This window comes from Zingiber officinale, chromosome 5A (assembly GCF_018446385.1).
Source record: "Zingiber officinale cultivar Zhangliang chromosome 5A, Zo_v1.1, whole genome shotgun sequence".
In the NCBI taxonomy this organism is placed as follows: domain Eukaryota; kingdom Viridiplantae; phylum Streptophyta; class Magnoliopsida; order Zingiberales; family Zingiberaceae; genus Zingiber; species Zingiber officinale.
In genome coordinates this window covers 143,906,686-143,925,278 of record NC_055994.1, presented here as the reverse complement: position 1 = coordinate 143,925,278, position 18,593 = coordinate 143,906,686, and the positions used below count along the sequence as shown (strand labels likewise).

Sequence of the window (18,593 nt, the reverse complement as noted above, 5' to 3'; positions counted from 1 at the left end):
ATTTTATACCCATGGAAGTATAGAACACGTATTAGTCAACCGTTGACTTGATATTTTAATAGTATAAGATCCCTTATTAGCCAATAGCGCTGGATCATTAAACTAATTTAGTTTTTTTAAAAAAAGTATTATAAGAACCATCAAATCAAATGATAGAAGTAGATAAGCTTCGATTTGAATGACTTCACACTGAATGACAAGAACTTCGGTGCTTCCTGTTGTCGGATTCGGATCGCTGAAATCCTCACGGTTGCGGATTTGGCTCACTACTCATGTTCACAAATTACCGCCATTAATTTTCTATTTTTTTTATTACTAATAATATATATTTTTCTTTTTCCCCTCGTCAGACGTCAGCCGTCACATTCTGCCTCCGGGAGAGAGAGCGAGAGGAGGGGAAAAGAGCGCCGATCTCCGCACGCATCGATCGGTCTTCGCTGCATATCCTAGAGATCAGAGAGCTCAAGCCCGGGGTTTCGTTCGCTGTTCGGCGGAGATGAACATCTTCAGGTTAGCGGGCGACATGACGCATCTCATGAGCGTCCTCGTCCTCCTCCTCAAGATCCACACCATCAAATCGTGCGCTGGCAAGTTCTATCCCTATTCTTCTTTTAATCCTGTTCGAATCTGGTTCCGGTTTGGTCCTAGGATTCGTTGATGAGAGGAGAGATCTTGGGTGATCCACTTTTGTGAGTCTTCTTGCGCGGGGAGTGTGGATCACGCCTGGCATTTCAGTTGGGTTGAGATTCTGAATTGGTCTTTAATTTTGCATTTGGTTTAGATTGATTGTGTAATTTTCGTGTCCGGTTTGAGATAAATGTTTTTTTTTAGTTTTTAATGGGGCAGATGGTGGTGTGCTGGTGGTCTTCTAATTACATTTCTAAAATTTTCAACGACGAATATGACCCCTGGCAGAGGATTTCTAAGATCAAAGCATGGTTTTTTGAAATGCTTGGTTTACATTCATCATATTTTCCTTTAATAAATTGCGGGTGGCATTGAATTTCACTACAATGGTATGACCTAAGATTAAGCTTAAGCACATGAATTATCTAAGAAATAGTTAGAGTCAATGCTAAATGTAACCACATGGTTCGCTTCTTTTACTTACCTTCAAATTTTCGTTTATTACTGCACATGTGAGATTAGGATGGGGAGCAGCAAGTTCCGCAGATTTAGGCATGCGAACACACTTTAAACATTAGTATTTGGTGTGAAAAATGCTCCCGGTTCTAGAAATATATACCTTCCACAAGATTGTAAGGGGCATTATAGTGAAGATATTTGCATCCTATTTGGATTCTAATATAGACTCATGAGAGTAAGAGAAGGTTATATATTAACCAAAACCTTCTAAATTGTCTCAGCCTTATCTTCATCATGATAAGACAGGTTAACAAGCCTCTCCAACTAAGTTTTGAAAGCAGAATTTTTGTATAACTACTGTAATACTGTATACTTTAGGTATTCTTTCATCCAATGTTTTAAAAGTCATTTCCAGGCGACAGATAGTTATCCAATGTATAATCTATATGATGTATACAGAAGCATGTGCTGTCAGTATTAAAAAATAAAAATATTTATATTGATGACAAATGACTGACTAAAATTCATCAACAAACTATATCAGTCAATCCATCTAATTCATAGTTCCACACACACAAAAAAAATCAATTTTACAATGTAAAACATATAATATAACAATATAAAATAGGTTATGTTTATTGTACATTCATATAATAATATCTGAAGTATTTATCAATTGCCAAAAAACTGTTTAATGCTTCAAGTTGCATGCCATCACAAAAAACTCAATCTAGTGTTTCACTATCACTATAATTACTCATATTTAGTGGAGAAAACCATCAAGAAAAACCCATATTGAGCTGTTGATCATCCAAGGAACTGAATTAATTTTGTTTTATTTTCACCACATAGATGGCACACCTAGCTTGCCTAGGCATTTGAATCACCCAAAAGCATATTGTACATGCTATGCGGTCCCTTTATTTAAAATGCTTTTTAGAACATTGTTATCTTCAGTACAAGTTAAGGTTTTGTGATAGCTTTGTGATTTCTATTTGTATTTGAATAGAATCTTGAGCCAATTCGATGTCTATCAACCATAGTATGAGTTAAAGGAATCATTTAACTCATGAATATATTGTTTAGAGTCATTGTGACTGCATTCTATAGATTTTGAAAAAAAGGCTTTCTTACCCGAGGCTTCCTAGAAGACATGTTTCCAAAACTCCAAGTGGTTATCAGTTCTTTAGAAGTGCGATTAGCAAATCTTGAGACAGGCCCGAGTCTTATGTGTTCGCCTTAAATGTTGGATAGTAAATCTCTTGCTTGTGGAAGTCTGTTATTCTCCTTATGTTTGAGAATATCCCCCTAAGAGATGGAAAATGAAGTGGAAGAGGTTATGTTTCTTTTGCTTCCCATCCACAAATGACTATAGTTCTATTAGTATAACCTTTTATTTATTTTCAATGATCATTGAACAAGCTTTGACGATAACCAGTTGGCTGATTTTATTATATACAAGCCTTTTTCCTTTCACCAAGGAAATATATTTCAATCATACACTACATTGTTGTATTAGAAGATATCAGAATCAATCAAATATATTCCTTTTCTTTTATTACTCTGCCTTTTCCATGGGCTTAAATACCTTGTTTCTGATTTGGTTCACTTTCTTTTATTTGTTGTTTGTGCTCTATCTATTAATTCATAATTCAGCATCTACCTCATAGCTAATCTTCTTTGGGTATATATTTCACCTTTGTTTCATTTACTGTAATTGAACACTTTGTGATTCTTGATACATATGTCAAGTTGGTTTTATTGTGTGCATATAGTTTAACAAACTCATTTTACACAGGCATATCTTTGAAGACCCAAGAACTTTATGCTCTTGTTTTTGCCACTCGTTACTTGGACATATTTACTGATTTTATCTCAGTGTATAATACAATTATGAAGCTTATATTCTTGGGGAGCTCATTCTCAATTGTCTTGTACATCCGAAGACACAAGATTGTTCGCAGATCTTATGACAAGGACCAAGATACTTTTCGACACTTTTTCCTTGTATTGCCTTGTCTACTATTGGCCCTAGTTATAAATGAGAAATTCACACTTAAAGAGGTCAGAAACCTCTCTGTTAGGTCATTCTTCTTTTAAACAAAAATATGTTAAATATGCTGTCTATGATGATCTTTGGACAAACCATTTTATTTTGAAATTGCTCACGCCGTCTTCTATCTAATTCTTTTCTCCTTTTGTCCTGCAATTTTCTTTTCATAACAGGTTATGTGGACATTCTCCTTATTTCTGGAAGCAGTTGCAATACTTCCTCAATTGGTATTGTTGCAGAGGACAAAAAATATTGACAACTTGACTGGTCAATATGTTTTTCTCCTAGGGTAAGGTGTCGGCCCAAAATTATGAAATTTTGATTTGGGTATTTGCATCCTCCCATAATGGAATTATTTGTTTTTTGAAGATAAGCGCTTAACTGATTTGTTATCCATGCTGCTTTGTCACACCTATATTGTAAAAACCACATGCATTTATACATCCTTAGTATTTATAATTAGATCCCTAATACTCAGTCTATTCAAATTGGCTTAAAGATATTATCAAAATCCTATTTGCTGCAAGTATACTAGCAAATGCTAGGACTTCTTAGGGACTTAGCAAGTCAGCTAGCTAACTCATGATGAGTTGACAAATCTTGTGACATTTGATTGGATTACACCTCCTTGACAATTTGACAATCAATCTTTGAAAGATTTGTCCTCTTGTGGAACACTGGACTTGGGGCTAATATGTATTGTAGCTGAGTTCTCACAATACAACTTCATTGACCCTTTAGGAACATGCCCGAATTTTGTCATCAGCTATTTAACCCATCAACTATTTAACTTGGAAAAGTTACTGCACCTTAGTCCTGTAGTGAGATACTCTGCCTCTACACCCACTTTAGATACGACAATATGTTGTTTGCTCTATAAGAAAATCAGGTTCTCTTCTAGAAGGATGCAATAACATGATATGGCTAAGGAGGCTATTAATAGCCTCATATGCATCTTTTATTTGTAGAACCTACCCAGTCAACATTTTCTAGGGAATTTCTTTAGACAATGTAGGGACTTCTGTTTGCATGTCAAACCATTGTTCCTCTAAGCAATAAACCATGGAGGTTTTCATCAAAAAAATAAACCATGGAGGTTGCTCCATTTACACTTGGTAATTTAGAGGAAGACATTCTTGCCATCTAATTAGCGTTGCTTATACTTGGATGGCAAGGTGAGGAAGAGTTGGATTAGAGCAATCTTAGCCATATGTGAGGTGTCAAAGTAATACTGTTGTTGATAGACTAACGTGTATTTCTTAGCCTCAAATTAAACCTTCAATTTATCCACAATGCCAGTTGGTAATCTTCAATTGATTCACAATGCCAGGAGTAAGAGATATTAACTCTTATGTATCATTAGAATGGAAAGTTTTTCATCTCTATGACCATAGCTCGTCTTCATCCTGGATGTGAGTGCATCTCTGAAATAGTTTTTGAAATATGAGAAGCTAAAGAGAAATAAATGTAAAATATCTAGGTGATAAGGCAACATAAGATAGATAATGAAAAACTGGATGTGAAGTAATAGAGTTGCAAGTACCTTTATGGAGAGTAATGAGAAGATACAAATTTGAGGCTAGATCCTGGGTGAGTAGTAGAATCTTGTGGAAGTGTACTATAGATCCTCAACAATAGAGCTTTGGGTTTGGTGATCCTATAAGAGAAGGTAATGTAAGCACCTTAGGGCTTAGTCATATATTTAGAAGTAGATAACGACGTCTGAAAAAGATAGTGGACTTAAAGAAGGTGACATCGATAGAGAAATATGTTTTGTAATTTAAGCGAGTTACAACAATCTCTTTTGAGAGTAGTTAAGGAACACAAACTTAACTACTTTTGGTAACGAGCACGTCCAAATACCTTAGGAAGAATATGGAAACACATGTAGTTTATAAGGTAGCATGTAGAAAGAGAACTACATTATCTCAAAACTCAAGTAGAAGCCTCGTGTGAATGAAAAAGTCTACAAATAATCTCAACCAAGTGGTGCTTCAACCTTTTATGCACATCATTATGTTAGAGTGTATAAGGACAAGATGATTGCTAAAGGATGACTAATAGATAGAGGATAGAGAGAAGACTAAAATATTCCCATTATTATGGATGCATCAAATTACGTTCATATCTTGTCACAAAAGGAACAAAAAATTGAATTGATTTCAGAATGATATTTCTTTAAGAGAACTACTTCATTCTTGGTTAACCAATAATAAAAGTAAATCAAAATGATCACAACTTGAGTAGGACCTGAATATTCGAACGAAACTAAAAAAAATGGTGTGAAAGGACTTTGTAGATGCTCTTGGGAAACATAGATCTAACATGTTCCCCAATTAACAAGACCCACATACAACACTCATAAGATGGGATTAAATGACTGTTTTTAAAGATTAGGAAAACTTGAATGACTGGTGACTGTGAATATGCTGGTGAAAGCTTTGAGGATTTTGTCACAACAACATATCGAGATGGCGTAGATAGTTGATACATACTCTAGCATTTATGCTTGAAGCCAATCATGTTTCTTGTCTCTGTGAATCCTGAAACAGAAGTATAAATAAACATTATGATGCAACTTAAAGATGTAGTAAGCTTATAGATTGATAATAAATTCGGAGAAATTTAGAGACTTAAAGAAAAGAAAAATGATATGGACGGGGCAACAAATCCTGGGTCTAATGCAAGTTGGTAGGCGCCTTAAGGTTCCAAGTGCAAGGCTCAGGGGAATAGAACATAAATGCAGCAGAAGCATGCTCGTAAGGTGAGACATTTGATTAACAATAGGCATTTGCCACTACTTGGACCTGAATAAGACAAGTATATTAAATTATTAGGAATTATGATAGTAGAACTAGAGCTAGAGGAGATGGAAGCATGGGAATAATGAGTATTTATGGTAGACTGTTTCACATAAGGTGGTATGTAGAGGATGACCTGATAGATAGTCATAGGGGGAGAAAAGGTATTTGACATGACAAAATTTTCTACAGTCGCTACATTTAGGCTTGCTCTATCCACTACTACAATCTCTGTGGCTCCCTTGTCGGCATTCTCCACTAACATGACATGACTGTTTAGATGACAACTAAATGGTCAAAGCAAATTGTCTAATGTGGGGGTTAAATGGAGGTACTGATGTGATGGACGCTTCAGGATCATCATCTAGTAAGGGTGAATGGCAAGGGTGAAGTGAAGATGCCTCCTAGGATCAAAGTTTGTACATGTTGTAACAATCTACTTGGACGAACTGTGTGGAAATACTTGTTAGGAGTTTGTCAATTCTGCATAACTTTAAGATTTCATGAGAAGATATTGTTATCAACAATGTTCTAGAATTGACCAATATTATATATGGTCATATCTGTGTTAGATTATTGTAGCTAGAAGAGACTCCCCAATATGAATCACATTTTAGGCTTGAGAGATATCACTAGTGCTCAAATTTTGAGCCAGTGTCCTTAGCTTATAGCAAGAGAAGAAACATTGAAATATGCTCATGATCACTGGGATCTATCAAGTGTCATAGGAGGGCAACTAATTGTGAATCATTACTCTCCCAAGGGTTTTTTGTCAACTAAGGAATCTCAATTGGTCTTGACCCATGAACCAAACCTGAACTGAACTATACTTGCCTAAGAAGCATAGTTTTTCCTGTTTAACTTCTCCTTGGTAATCGTTATGGATCGATACAAGACTTGTGGTAGGAGGCAATTTGGTGGTCGTCGAGTAATTTGACATTTTAAGTTGAGGGGAGTTTTCAGAGGTTCGCCAATTAAAGGAAGTTTTATTGTTCATAGGAGAATGTTGCTCGTTGTTGGAAAAAAAGGAGAGAGTTCACTAGTCAAAGACAGGATGTCAATCAGTGGAATATTGTTTGAAAAGAGAGAAGACACTTTGTGATTAGATTGATTTGGTCGCCAAATCTGGTCGCTATTAGAGGCCATGCGTAGGTTGTGAGCGAAAGTTGGCTTGTGTCGAGAGTAGTCTTGGCCATGTTGATCAAGGGTGGTTTGTCAGTTTGCGAGTGAAGGTTGGCTTGGAATCGCTTGGTCAAGAGTAGTCTTGACCATGTTGAGCATTGGTGGTTTGCCAGTTTGCGAGTGAAGGTTGGCTTGGAATCTAGTAGGTAGGTCTCAAGTGGAAGCAACATGCCCGATGGTATTGCAAGGAGAAGGAATGCTGTCAATGGGGTTATGCGAAGATTCTATTTTTTGGAACAATCGCCATTGAAGACAGAAGGATCAATAGCGGCTATGACTGTGTGTAAGCTAATCAAATAGAACTTAGAAAACAACTTTCACTTGTTGCTTCTTCATTGAAATAGAACTTATTAACGCAATCTCTTGTTGCATTCATAGACTTGTCAACCTAAATCTGATAGGTTGTGACATCTTCTATTTCATACATCTTAGGTTTGTGCTTTGCTAAGCACTGGGTTTTATCACCTATATAATCGATTTAGACTTTCCTTGTTTCTGTTTTTAATTTGTTTTGTGTTTATGAGACATTATTCTCATCAGGTTCGCATCACTGTAGGTAGTTACTAGAAACTTATACTACATACCTGAATTATAATCTTTGTACTGGACTAAAATTGTTATTGTTGCCTGATTCATGTACCGTAATTACAAATAAGCTTCAGACGTAGATTTAGAGAACATGTATATTTTTCTTCTGTACTTAATTGAAAATTCAATCTGACATGGTACACTTCTGATGCAGAGCGTATAGAGCATTTTACATCTTAAACTGGATTTACCGATACTTCACTGAGCCTCATTACGTTCATTGGATAAGTATGACTCTTATCTCATCTTCCTTCATCCTTTTCCATGAAATCTAACTTATTCTCATCTGGCCTTGGATTGTTGCTGCAGCATGGATATCTGGATTAGTGCAAACACTGCTTTATGCTGATTTCTTTTACTATTACTTCAATAGGTAAATAATCTGTTCTTTTTCTTTGAACTTTTCATAATTGTTCATTTGGCTTCTTTGCCGAGCATGAAGAGTTTGATATCATTCGCAGTTGGAAGAACAATGTTAAGCTCAAGCTACCAGCATAACTTTGTCACTTCAAGGCCAACTGTAGTAGGATCTAGCCGTATGAATCTGGAAGGCTTCACTACTGTAAAGCATGTTCTCTTGTTAGCCGTTCTAAAGTGCCTCATCTTGTTAGCAAGTCACATTCATTTTTTATTAGGTAAACATATGTGAATCATGTGTTGTCATTTTGTCCAACACTTGGAACTCGAACTGTTTGGTTTGATTGTATACTGAAGCTCAGATCTGATGTTTTATACGTTTAGCTACGATTGCAAATTTGGTAAGTTCCAGGTGTCTTGTAGCACACTGTATTTGATAATCAAAACGCTATTTCAATTTATATATTACCTTTCAGTTTACTCTATATTTGAATCTTATTCATTTCCTTGCATGCGTGGTCTTTTGCATTTCACAGGCATCACAAACTTGTGAAGCTAAATTCAATTGAAATGTTTCTTTTTGCCTTGAATCCACCACATTAGTATAGCCAAACTAGAAAAGATCTGATCCAGTATTGAGCGAAGAAGTGTTCTATGGGTTTATAAATATATCCTTGTTTGTCTTGAAATTACTCATCGATTTAGAAAATTATTTGACAATGTGAAATCAATTTCTAAAATTATTTGGCAATGCAAATGATCATCATATACAAACACCTAACTTGAATCACATTATCAAATCCCATCACAAGGAGTGACCAACAAGATTAAGATATCACATCAATAGATCAACTATTTTAAAGAGGAAGCATATCACCAACGTATCTAAATTTTATCGAAACTAACAATGTTCCATCGGATGTAGTACAATGATAAAATATTTTAAAAATAATAAAATATCAAAATTTAAATTTTAAATAAGATAAATATTTTAAAATATAACTTTGGAATGTGCATAACGAACAATGGATTATGTTGTTCCACGTTCCGCGCCTCCGCACCGCTGGCGACTGCCTTATCCGATTCCCTCTACGCCTTCCACTCATTTCCCTTTCGCCTCCCTCTCGCTCAATTCGATCCTCCCGCCTTAACCCGACTCCCTCACCCTTCCAACTCGAAGCTGGACTACTCGTAGCTAGCGCTGCCCTCCCTCCATTTCGCCTCTTGTTTTTTTCAGGTTCGGACCCGCATTTTTATGATTTCTTCAATTATGTCGCCATTAAGTATGAATTCGACAGGAAAGGCAGATATGTAGCTTTATTGTTTTTGGTTAGAATTAGGATGGTTAGGAATGAATGCCCTTTTTATGATTTTGATGACCGGGACGTTTCCAACTTGTCAAAAAGGAAAAGTATGTGGCATGGTAGAACGTTTTGTGTTGCCTTGACATGTATAGTATGACAAGGTTCACTCGTTGTTATCTGTTAGAGCTTAGCGGTATAGTATGCAGTAGGTTTTGATGTTATTATTGTGTAGTCTTATCGAAGCAAAAGGTAGAGAATTTATTGGTGAAACACAAATTTATTAAATGTGATTTCTTTTTGCTTATATTATATTGTCAAAGCCTCTCTAGACAAGAAAAAGGAGAGAAAACAGTGACAATGTAGGATACTAGAGAGAAAAGCGAATAAATTAAAAACATTGTTTTTTATACGATTGGATGCCATTCTTGGAAGTAGATTTTTTTTTTTAATCATTAATTGAGGATTTTAGGTGCCGTGCAGTTTCAGAAAGGTTCCTGCTTCATTTAAATGTTGCTACTATGAAATTTTCTTACAATATTTTGGGGCTTAGATTCAAATTGGTGCTAGAACTATTTTCAACTTTGGGCTTTAGAACACAGAGTGGTTTTCAAACTATTGTTTTCTCCAATCTGTGGCTACAAGCTGAATGTAAAAAATTCACAAGATTGGATGTCAAAAGGTTGTACAGATTAGTTCTTTTGCTTATTTAGTGTATAGTGCCACATTGCCACCTTACTATGTATTAATGCCAAAACAATATTGAAAAGTCATTAGTATCAATGTTCAAAATCTTGAGCCATGTCAGAGTTTTGATCTTTGACTGGAATAATACTGTTTTGCATATGGTATAATTGGTTTTAGAATAACGATTTACATTGTTACGGCATTACATAATATGATAAGATATATGTATCTGTTGGCATTGAAAGAACAAACAAAAGAATTCTTGGAGTTGAAAAGGCTGAGATAGTGCCCTTTTCCATAAGAATGAAAATAAAGAAGAGTGGTTTACATTTACTAATTCATTGAAAAGTTTGGGTTGAGAAGTAGCAAAGTACCGTGAAATAAAGTAGTATGAAGTTATTCTCAGTTTGGTAATTCACAAATTCTCAAGAGATAAACCTATTGATCCATCACCATCATCACTTTAGATGTTAGAAAACCTTACCATGAAAAAAAAAATTAACGCTTTAGAATTATTTAAGACTATTTCGCTTTATCTATATGTGATTCCCTTGTAGTAGCCTCATCTTCAAGCAATATTATCATCAAAGAATTTATATTCAAAGCTATATCCTATTAATCTTCAAGGAATAAGCAATGATAAAATTGAATTGATATACTTATTTAAACGTGCATGAATAGTGATGTTTCTTAAAAATTCTGAAAACTGTCTAGGGGCATCCTAGTATTTTGGTCCATTTTACTAAATGTTTCATTAAACTTATCACTCAAAAGATTTGCTCATACAAAATGTTTATTTCTATCATGGTGAAACATCTTCAGTTTCTTTTGCTCATTTTACTTTGTTGCATCTTATACTAAATGTTTCAACTCTACCATGCTGAAAATCTTCAGTTTCTTTTGCTCATTTAGTGAACTCTGTTACATCCTATATGAAATATTTCATCTCTATCATGTTGAAACATCTTCAGTTTCTCTTCCATTTTGAATACCTTTCACCTACAATTAGTTTTTGAATGAAACATTTATATCTGAATAAATTGTTCTCCTTTTGCATTTCTAATCCTTTCTAATACGATTCCTCTTATTTAACTTGGATTAGGGAACTCAACCTTTCACTTAGTTTCTAAAGGCAGAAGAATAAAAATAGCTCATGTTGATTGGTTTAAAAGGTAAAAAATGCATGAGCTGGGTTTTAAACCATTACCCTTATTCACAAATGATAGGGAATGCTACTTACAATGGACTACCTCAAAGAACCAACAACATTTTTATAGAACCGCTTATCATGATTTCCGGAATATCCATTCAAAATAATTTGGTATACATGCTTTTCTTATAGTTTAAGAAGGCAGTTCATGGAACCTTCCCTGAATAGAACCCTTTGTTTTCTAGACTAAGTTTCTTGCAGAAACATTCTCATGATTTCCATTTTGATTTATTCATTAAATTTTTGATTAAATGGCAGGACAAAAGGCTTGATTGTTGTTGTTGTTGTTGCTAGGAAGAAAGAGTTTTGGAACATGCGAACATCTACAATGCAAAGATTAAAGCACCATGCAAGCTTGTGTTTTTAGGTTGCCTTGTTAAATTTTGGCCATAGGCATGAGGTCTGGTCTCTCGACAAATTGTTTTTCCACTGAGGGAAGCTTTTTAAATCATGTCATCAAGTACAATAGGAAATTGGGGAGTGTTTGCTGGTACCGTCACTATGCTACAGAAAAATCATGGTCCAATAGAGGAGCATCAAGGATGAATATTTGGCCTAAATCTCAGATGAATAGTGGGAAATTGGAGTGCAATGAAAATGCTGTCTCTGTTGGGAGGAATATTGTTGCAGCAACTATATTTACTGCATTTAAATCTAGTTCTGAGGTATTGTCCAAAGATGTAGATATGAAGAAATAAAAATAATAAATTGACAACACTTCTCTTAATAATTGTTTTATATGTTTTTACAGAATAATGGGATTAAATTGCCAAGGTCACTTTGGTCTCCTATTATTAACCAATGGCATCGTTTGGATCTGATGATTATCTCAGTATTCTTATCATGTACTGTTCTATTTGTTCCATCAGTTGATGCAGCTGATGCCCTCAAGACATGCTCTTGCCTTCTGAAGGAATGCAGGTATTTCAACTTCGGCTAGCATGTAGAATTTTCTTCCTTCCCCATTTTTTTGTTTTCTCTAATCACCTATTTACGTTTCCTGTTTGAATACCTTTTCTGAATTTTGGAAAAAATTTCACTTTTCCCTTAGAGTTCCCAATATATTGCTCTCCCCACAACCATGAATTCAGACTCCAATGATTAGGAAATTACATTTTTGTTTGTATGGTTTTGAAAACCTCTTGACCTAATGAAAGTTTAGCGAGGGTGAGTGGCAAAATGAAATTTTCTAGAAAAGAAATAAACTGCTCCTTCATGACTCAAGAAAATTCAGGTATTCTCATTCTTCATCGTGAAGCAGTAACTGCACCATCTTGCGCCCCAAACCCATTTCTAGTTATCCAGTTAAGCCCTCTTTTGAGTCCCAATGTCCCATTTGATATCTTGTGCCAAACCATTTAAAGTAGAGTATATCTGTCTTTCTTTGTCCTTTTCCTCCTTTTCTTAGTTTCATGAAAACCAGGGCATAATTCCTTCCTTTGCAACATTTTCAAGGTAATGTTTTCCTTTCAATTTCCAGTACTTATAGCTTATTTTCTGATACAGTAGTTGTGCTTTTCCATATCTTGGTGTAGGCTAACTGGCTAAGTTTGCACTTGCAGTTAGATACTAGCCTAATCCTCGTTTTTGGTCATTAGTGTTGCTGAGTGTTGAATTGTCTATATTTGACCTACCATGATCTTCATGATTATCATCACCTCTCCTGGAAAACCTAGATGACAAAATAGGGAGAGCTAATCACCTCATCTCTTGTCCAAATGTCCATATAAGTATTCAACTATCAAGGAACCATTAACTTGAAAAAATAGATACTAAAGCATCATGGAGATAAAGGTCATCGGGCTTTATCTAAGACTGAATGAATGCACAATGTGTTCGTTTCACACTCTTACAACACAATATTGATTCATGTTTATTCTATTATCAGGGTGGAATTAGCTAAGTGCATTGCTAACCCATCTTGTGCTGCAAATATTGCATGTTTGCAGACCTGCAATGACAGACCTGATGAGACTGAATGCCAGGTTATTTGTGTTTGTTTAGAGTTGTGCATGCTAGAATTGCATATTCTAGAAGTGAGCCTAACTGACCTAACTGAGTTTTTATTGTGCAGATTAAATGTGGAGACCTCTTTGAAAACAGTGTTGTCGATGAATTCAATGAATGTGCAGTATCAAGCAAGAAATGTGTTCCAAGAAAGTCTACTGTAGGCGAATTTCCAGTACCTGATCCATCTATTCTTGTCAAAACATTTAATATATCAGATTTCAGCGGAAAGTGGTTCATAACAAGTGGTCTGAATCCTACTTTTGATACTTTTAACTGCCAGTTACATGAGTTTCATGTGGAATCTGACAAGCTTGTTGGAAATTTGTCATGGAGGATAAGCACACTAGATGGTGGTTTCTTCAACAGATCTGCTGTCCAGAGATTTGTACAAGATTCTTCACAGCCTGGGATTCTATACAACCATGATAACGAGTACCTCCACTATCAAGATGACTGGTCTCTCTCTCTCTCTCCCCCTATATATATGTGTGTTCATCTGCTTTCGCTGGTTATGCTCATATATTTTTTTATTTGCTGCTTTATAATCATCTAGTGAAATAACAATATATCTCATTGCTCAATGTAAATACAAACAAATGACAGATAAAAGATGTTTTTCTCTAAAACATTTTACTTCTCTTGGTATTAAAAATATTGTATCTGTACTTGTTAGAGCCTAATATGAAGAGGTTTATGCTGCACCTAGTGCACCTTTGATGCTACCCTAGGAAATTATAAAAAGCAAAGAACTAATTTCAGTTCAACTTTGACCTTTTGATGGTGCATACTTTGATTCACTATCTCCACCACTATGCCACTGTTGAAGTTCATGAGGAGGATTTTTTTAAAGTATCAAAAGTTTATCAAACACTAATATAATCTTCCCAAATATATAGTCCTATTAATCTAGAGGCTTATGCCAAATGTGTGATGGGGGTATGGAAGTGGCTTTTAAACATTATCTTTCTTAATGCAACATGAGTAAGACGTAATGCAAGGTTAAATATGTGTCTTAGCCAATAATCTCAAGATTCATGTATCTCAATTGGCAATCTCACAAGAGAAGAAAAATAGAATCTCTAAATAAGTAACCTTGATTGAATGAATTAAATAATGGGATGGCCCCCTCTATATACTCAAGACATAAGTATGCACTTGATATGCTTAAAGAGGTTGGTGTGTTAGGCACCAATCCATTAACACTCCTATAGACTCTTATGGTTGAATTGTTACAAAAGATATAGCGGCACCCAAAAAGAACACATCATATATCAAAAATAAATAAATTCCATAAGCAAATTGATCTGTCCTCTATTGCATAGCCAACATTAATTGCAGTTTGTATAAAGATTGATTGCCTCGCATATGTGATACCCCTACTCTACTCTTGATGTTTTACTAAATAAAAAAGGACATAGATATTGATTATTGCTTTATAGTGTCATCCAATGAGATCACAGTCTTATTTTCAGTGTATGATTGTCAACCCACTCCACACATTTCTCTATAATTTACTTTTTGTTTTCATATCTGAGTTTTTTCCCTCGAATTTCTGCCAATTAAGTTGCAAAGCTTACTAAATGGATGTCATAATCTGTTCCACGCCGTTTGCAGGTACATTATATCATCCAAGGTCGAGAATAAAGAAGATGACTACATATTTGTATACTACCGAGGTAGAAATGATGCCTGGGATGGATATGGCGGTGCAGTTGTATACACCAGAAGTGCAGTATTGCCTGATAGTATAGTTCCTGAGCTAGAAAAGGCAGCAAAAAGTATTGGACGAGACTTTAGTAATTTCATCAAAACAGACAATACCTGCGGCCCAGAGCCTCCGCTCGTCGAACGGCTGGAGAAAACAGTTGAGGAGGGCGAGAAAACAATCATAAGAGAAGTCGAACAGATAGAAGAAGAAGTTGAGGAGATAGGTAAGACTGAAGTGACATTGTTTCAGAAGCTTTCTGATGGATTTATGGAGCTTGAGAAGGATACAGAGAACTTATTGAAGGGGCTAAGCAAAGAAGAGATACAGATATTGGATGATCTAAAGATGGAAGCAAAGCAAGTGGAGAAAATTTTCGGTGGGGCTTTGCCAATAAGGAAGCTTCGATAACTAACTCAGAGAAAGTAATCTATGAAGATTGAAAGGCCATTTTCCATTTGGTTTCTCAATGTCAAGCGATTAAAGAAAGGCCATTTTTCATCATCAAACAAGATATCCAGGTTATCCCATGGCACACACCATTGCTACACTAAACTGAAATAGAGAGTATCGCATGTACAACCTTCGATCTTCTTGAACTTTTATGCTTCTTCCAAAATCAATTTTATCAGTAAATTTGTAATTATTTACTCAGATGTCATATAGGTAAACTGTGATTATTCAACAGTGGATTAAAATAACTGATACATAGATAAATATAAATAAATAGCTCTTTTGGGTTATCAGAAAATGAATTGATTTTTTTTTTTTAAAGTAAATGATGAGTCTGCTCATATTCATTGATGTATGATTTCAGATATATATGCCATACTGCTGCAATGTTCTAAGCAAGTAGAACTGCTGAATGAAACTTGAATACTTGTTTAACTAAACTTGATTCTCGATCCCTACTTGGATCTAAATGAACTCTACCTTGTTTTTTCTTTTCCTTTGTCCCTTTACATGTGCCCTATATAAGATCCTCACTGCTTAAATACAGTGAGTTGCATGTTTGTTTTCCCTTCTAAAGGTAGACAAAAATGGAAACAAAGCATTCTATCCAGTGCCTTTGAGATAAATATGAAGCAGAAGATCGAGTTGTGCATTCGACTCTCAGTTTAGTAAACCATACATGATGAAGCTTTATTTAATTACAAGGAAACAGGAAGCAACATCTATTGTGCATTCTCATTGCTTTTAAATTCATGCTTCCTCTTCCATTTTATCATCAAGCTTCTCTGCACACGATGTGCAGTCGAGGATCATCGGCTCCGATCGAGACCTCACCAAGTCTTTAACGATAGACTTTGGAACATTGAGTGCCAGTGCCAAAATCTCTTTGTCGATAGTCTGAAGCACCGAATTCTTCCCTACCAGCCACTGTGGTGAATTCTTTCTGGCGATGCCGCTGAATCCTACAAATACAAGGCTACCATTGTTGTAGGACATATGGCTCATCGGTAGATGCCCCGGCACCGCCACCACATCCCCTTCCTTCACCCTGAAGTTAATCTCTTTGCATTGGTACATGTCAATTGGTGCCTGGTTGGGACAAACTACTTGCACCATTCCCTGTCCATGGATCACTATAGCAATTTCTGATGCACTTGGATTCCAATGTGGCCCTGTCATAGACCCCTGATTTATCGCGAAACTCCTTGTTAATGTTCAGATATACTTTGCTAGAAGAGTACTTGAAGAAACTTGCCTTGCTCAAGTTGACCATGAAGGCTTCAATGTGGGAGCTCTCGAGAGCCTTGAGGTCCTTGTGGGTCAAGACAGTGCTCCAGCCGTTGCAATTCTCGACATCGGGTTTGGCCTTGAAGAAGTTGAATTTCTTATTCTTGTTCTTTTTTGCCAATTCATCATGTGTATCACTCGTAATTCTTCTGATCCAAGTATGTGTTTCCATCATCTCATTGTTATGCAGAAAAGGAATGATCAAAGGAGGCTTTTCTACCCTTTTGATGGCTTCGATGGTCTCCTCAGAAACCTTCATATCAAATGGACAAACAAAAGAAATTAAAGCAATCTATTGAATTTAGCTCTAACAATCATAAACATATAGCAATATGCTTACCCCAAATCCTTTTTGGAGGATCTTTGCCGCGAACCCACGAATGAGATCGCCGATGATCGAATAAGCTTCGTTCGATGCTTTCTACATCCATGTGAGTTATGGTTTCAAGTGATACAGATGGAAAAATAACAAAATCTCACTGCAGAAATAAAGGTTCAACACTAAACACTACTTATTTTCAGAGTAGAAAGATCTATAGGGGAAAAGGCCACAACTTAGAACTTAATAAGGATGCATTGATCATCGAAACCCCAGATTTAAACTCTATGAATCAGATGGAATAAGTCGTGATGGGTACCATCAAAGCAAATATCTGTCTACTATTTCAGAGCTTCTATTAGGAGCACTCATCACAATCATCCAATTTGATACCAAATGAAGTTGATATATGTGCTATCAGCAACAGAATTAGATAGAAAGTGCTGAAATCATAAATCAGAGCTCTAAATCAAAGGCAAGAAATTAAGTGACTGTTTTTGATTAAAGCTAGCTTATAGTGAAAAACTACCTCGGAGTTCCCTTCATCAACATGGTTGAATAGGAGATGAATTTGGAGGCTTTCCTCAGTGAGGGAAGGACGACTTTGTACATAAAATACGCTACCCTTTTCCACGACAGAGACGTCACCCCTCTCCACGTCCATGTGCTCTACCCTTTCCTTTTCATCCTCTCTAACACTCGTATGTACTCTGCCGTTGCCGGAGTGGACGTAGAAGAGCATATCAGCATGGAGTAGCACAGGGAGGAAGAGCGAGCTGGGCTCCATGGTGATGAACTCCAGATGGTACCTTCCTCTGGATTCGTCGTTCACGTCGACGGATGTGATGCTTCCGGCGTCGGTCGACACCACTGCTCTCCTGCTCTCCTTCGTCACCAGCAGTGGCGCACTGACGCCGCCGCCACGGAGCTCTGCAGCTCCACTGACGGCCAGGAGGAAGAAAGCTGCCACTGCCGCAGCCACAAGCTTGCGAGCCATTTGCGTCGGCAACCAGCTACCCGGATTCGGAGGGAAGATGGTTTAGATGGTGGAACTGGAAGGTAGCAGGTGGGCAGGGTAAGTGCATGGCGAACGCGTTGCATGGGAAGGCCCGTGATTTTGAAACGTGGGTGAGCTCTTCGTCTCGACTCGCACCGAGCATCCGCATGGGAGCTCTATCCTACATTTTCTTACAACTCCCTAGGAGTATAAATGAGTCAAGCCGCTCGTGAATTATTCGAAGTTTGATTCGATAAAAGTTTGTTTGAGCTTATTTAATGAAACTTGTTAAGATAAATAAACCAAACTCGAGCTTCATAATATTTGACTCGATAGCTCGTGAACATGTTCGTTAAGCTCATGAATTAACTTTTAAATAAAAAAATAATAGTTTTGATATTAAATTTATAGATTTTACACTTTCTTATGAAAAACATAGATAAATATATTAAATTTATTTATTAGAATAAAATTATAAATTTTAACAAGAATATTATAATTTTTTAAAAATATATAATTTAGTTTTTAATAAATATTTAAATTTATAATTTATATTT

The 18,593-nt window shown here is 36.1% G+C and overlaps 3 protein-coding genes across 4 annotated transcripts; 2 read left to right on the top strand and 1 right to left on the bottom strand.

The window, feature by feature from the left end:
• The first annotated feature begins 338 nt into the window (after window positions 1-338).
• Window positions 339-8,528, top strand: LOC121982203 (ER lumen protein-retaining receptor-like). The gene is made up of 6 exons (XM_042535163.1): window positions 339-587; window positions 2,885-3,150; window positions 3,313-3,428; window positions 7,865-7,938; window positions 8,020-8,083; window positions 8,172-8,528. Exons 1-6 carry the CDS (start codon window positions 497-499, stop codon window positions 8,206-8,208), a joined length of 648 nt encoding a protein of 215 aa, XP_042391097.1. The 5' UTR covers window positions 339-496; the 3' UTR covers window positions 8,209-8,528.
• Window positions 8,529-9,123: 595 nt separating this feature from the next.
• LOC121982202 (violaxanthin de-epoxidase, chloroplastic-like) lies at window positions 9,124-15,731 on the top strand. 2 transcript variants are annotated; one of them, XM_042535161.1, is made up of 6 exons: window positions 9,124-9,304; window positions 11,560-11,930; window positions 12,017-12,186; window positions 13,154-13,250; window positions 13,340-13,731; window positions 14,890-15,731. In XM_042535161.1, the coding sequence occupies exons 2-6, from the start codon at window positions 11,661-11,663 to the stop codon at window positions 15,389-15,391; spliced, it is 1,431 nt and encodes a 476-aa protein (XP_042391095.1). In that variant the 5' UTR covers window positions 9,124-9,304; window positions 11,560-11,660; the 3' UTR covers window positions 15,392-15,731. The 2 variants fall into 2 exon arrangements, with proteins under 2 accessions (XP_042391095.1, XP_042391096.1); XM_042535162.1 differs by having other exon boundaries at window positions 11,524-11,930.
• Window positions 15,732-16,183: 452 nt separating this feature from the next.
• LOC121980117 (vicilin-like seed storage protein At2g18540) lies at window positions 16,184-18,036 on the bottom strand. The gene is made up of 4 exons (XM_042532082.1): window positions 17,569-18,036; window positions 17,061-17,141; window positions 16,617-16,973; window positions 16,184-16,552 (listed from the first exon to the last, which is right to left on the bottom strand). The coding sequence occupies exons 1-4, from the start codon at window positions 18,034-18,036 to the stop codon at window positions 16,184-16,186; spliced, it is 1,275 nt and encodes a 424-aa protein (XP_042388016.1).
• Window positions 18,037-18,593: the final 557 nt, after the last annotated feature.

What these genes read in the sequence shown, in the direction of transcription:
- LOC121980117 (XM_042532082.1), bottom strand. Translation starts at nt 18,036, where the DNA reads ATGGCTCGCAAGCTTGTGGCTGCGGCAGTGGCAGCTTTCTTCCTCCTG. An exon ending in TCCTCCAAAAAGGATTTGGG is followed by an intron (nt 16,974 to 17,060) that starts GTAAGCATATTG and finishes TTTGATATGAAG; the next exon opens with GTTTCTGAGGAGACCATCGA. An exon ending in AGTTTCGCGATAAATCAGGG is followed by an intron (nt 16,553 to 16,616) that starts GTCTATGACAGG and finishes ATCCATGGACAG; the next exon opens with GGAATGGTGCAAGTAGTTTG.
- LOC121982203 (XM_042535163.1), top strand. Translation starts at nt 497, where the DNA reads ATGAACATCTTCAGGTTAGCGGGCGACATGACGCATCTCATGAGCGTC. An exon ending in CAATATGTTTTTCTCCTAGG is followed by an intron (nt 3,429 to 7,864) that starts GTAAGGTGTCGG and finishes CTTCTGATGCAG; the next exon opens with AGCGTATAGAGCATTTTACA. An exon ending in TTTTACTATTACTTCAATAG is followed by an intron (nt 8,084 to 8,171) that starts GTAAATAATCTG and finishes TATCATTCGCAG; the next exon opens with TTGGAAGAACAATGTTAAGC.
- LOC121982202 (XM_042535161.1), top strand. Translation starts at nt 11,661, where the DNA reads ATGAGGTCTGGTCTCTCGACAAATTGTTTTTCCACTGAGGGAAGCTTT. An exon ending in TGCCTTCTGAAGGAATGCAG is followed by an intron (nt 12,187 to 13,153) that starts GTATTTCAACTT and finishes TTCTATTATCAG; the next exon opens with GGTGGAATTAGCTAAGTGCA. An exon ending in CTCCACTATCAAGATGACTG is followed by an intron (nt 13,732 to 14,889) that starts GTCTCTCTCTCT and finishes CGCCGTTTGCAG; the next exon opens with GTACATTATATCATCCAAGG.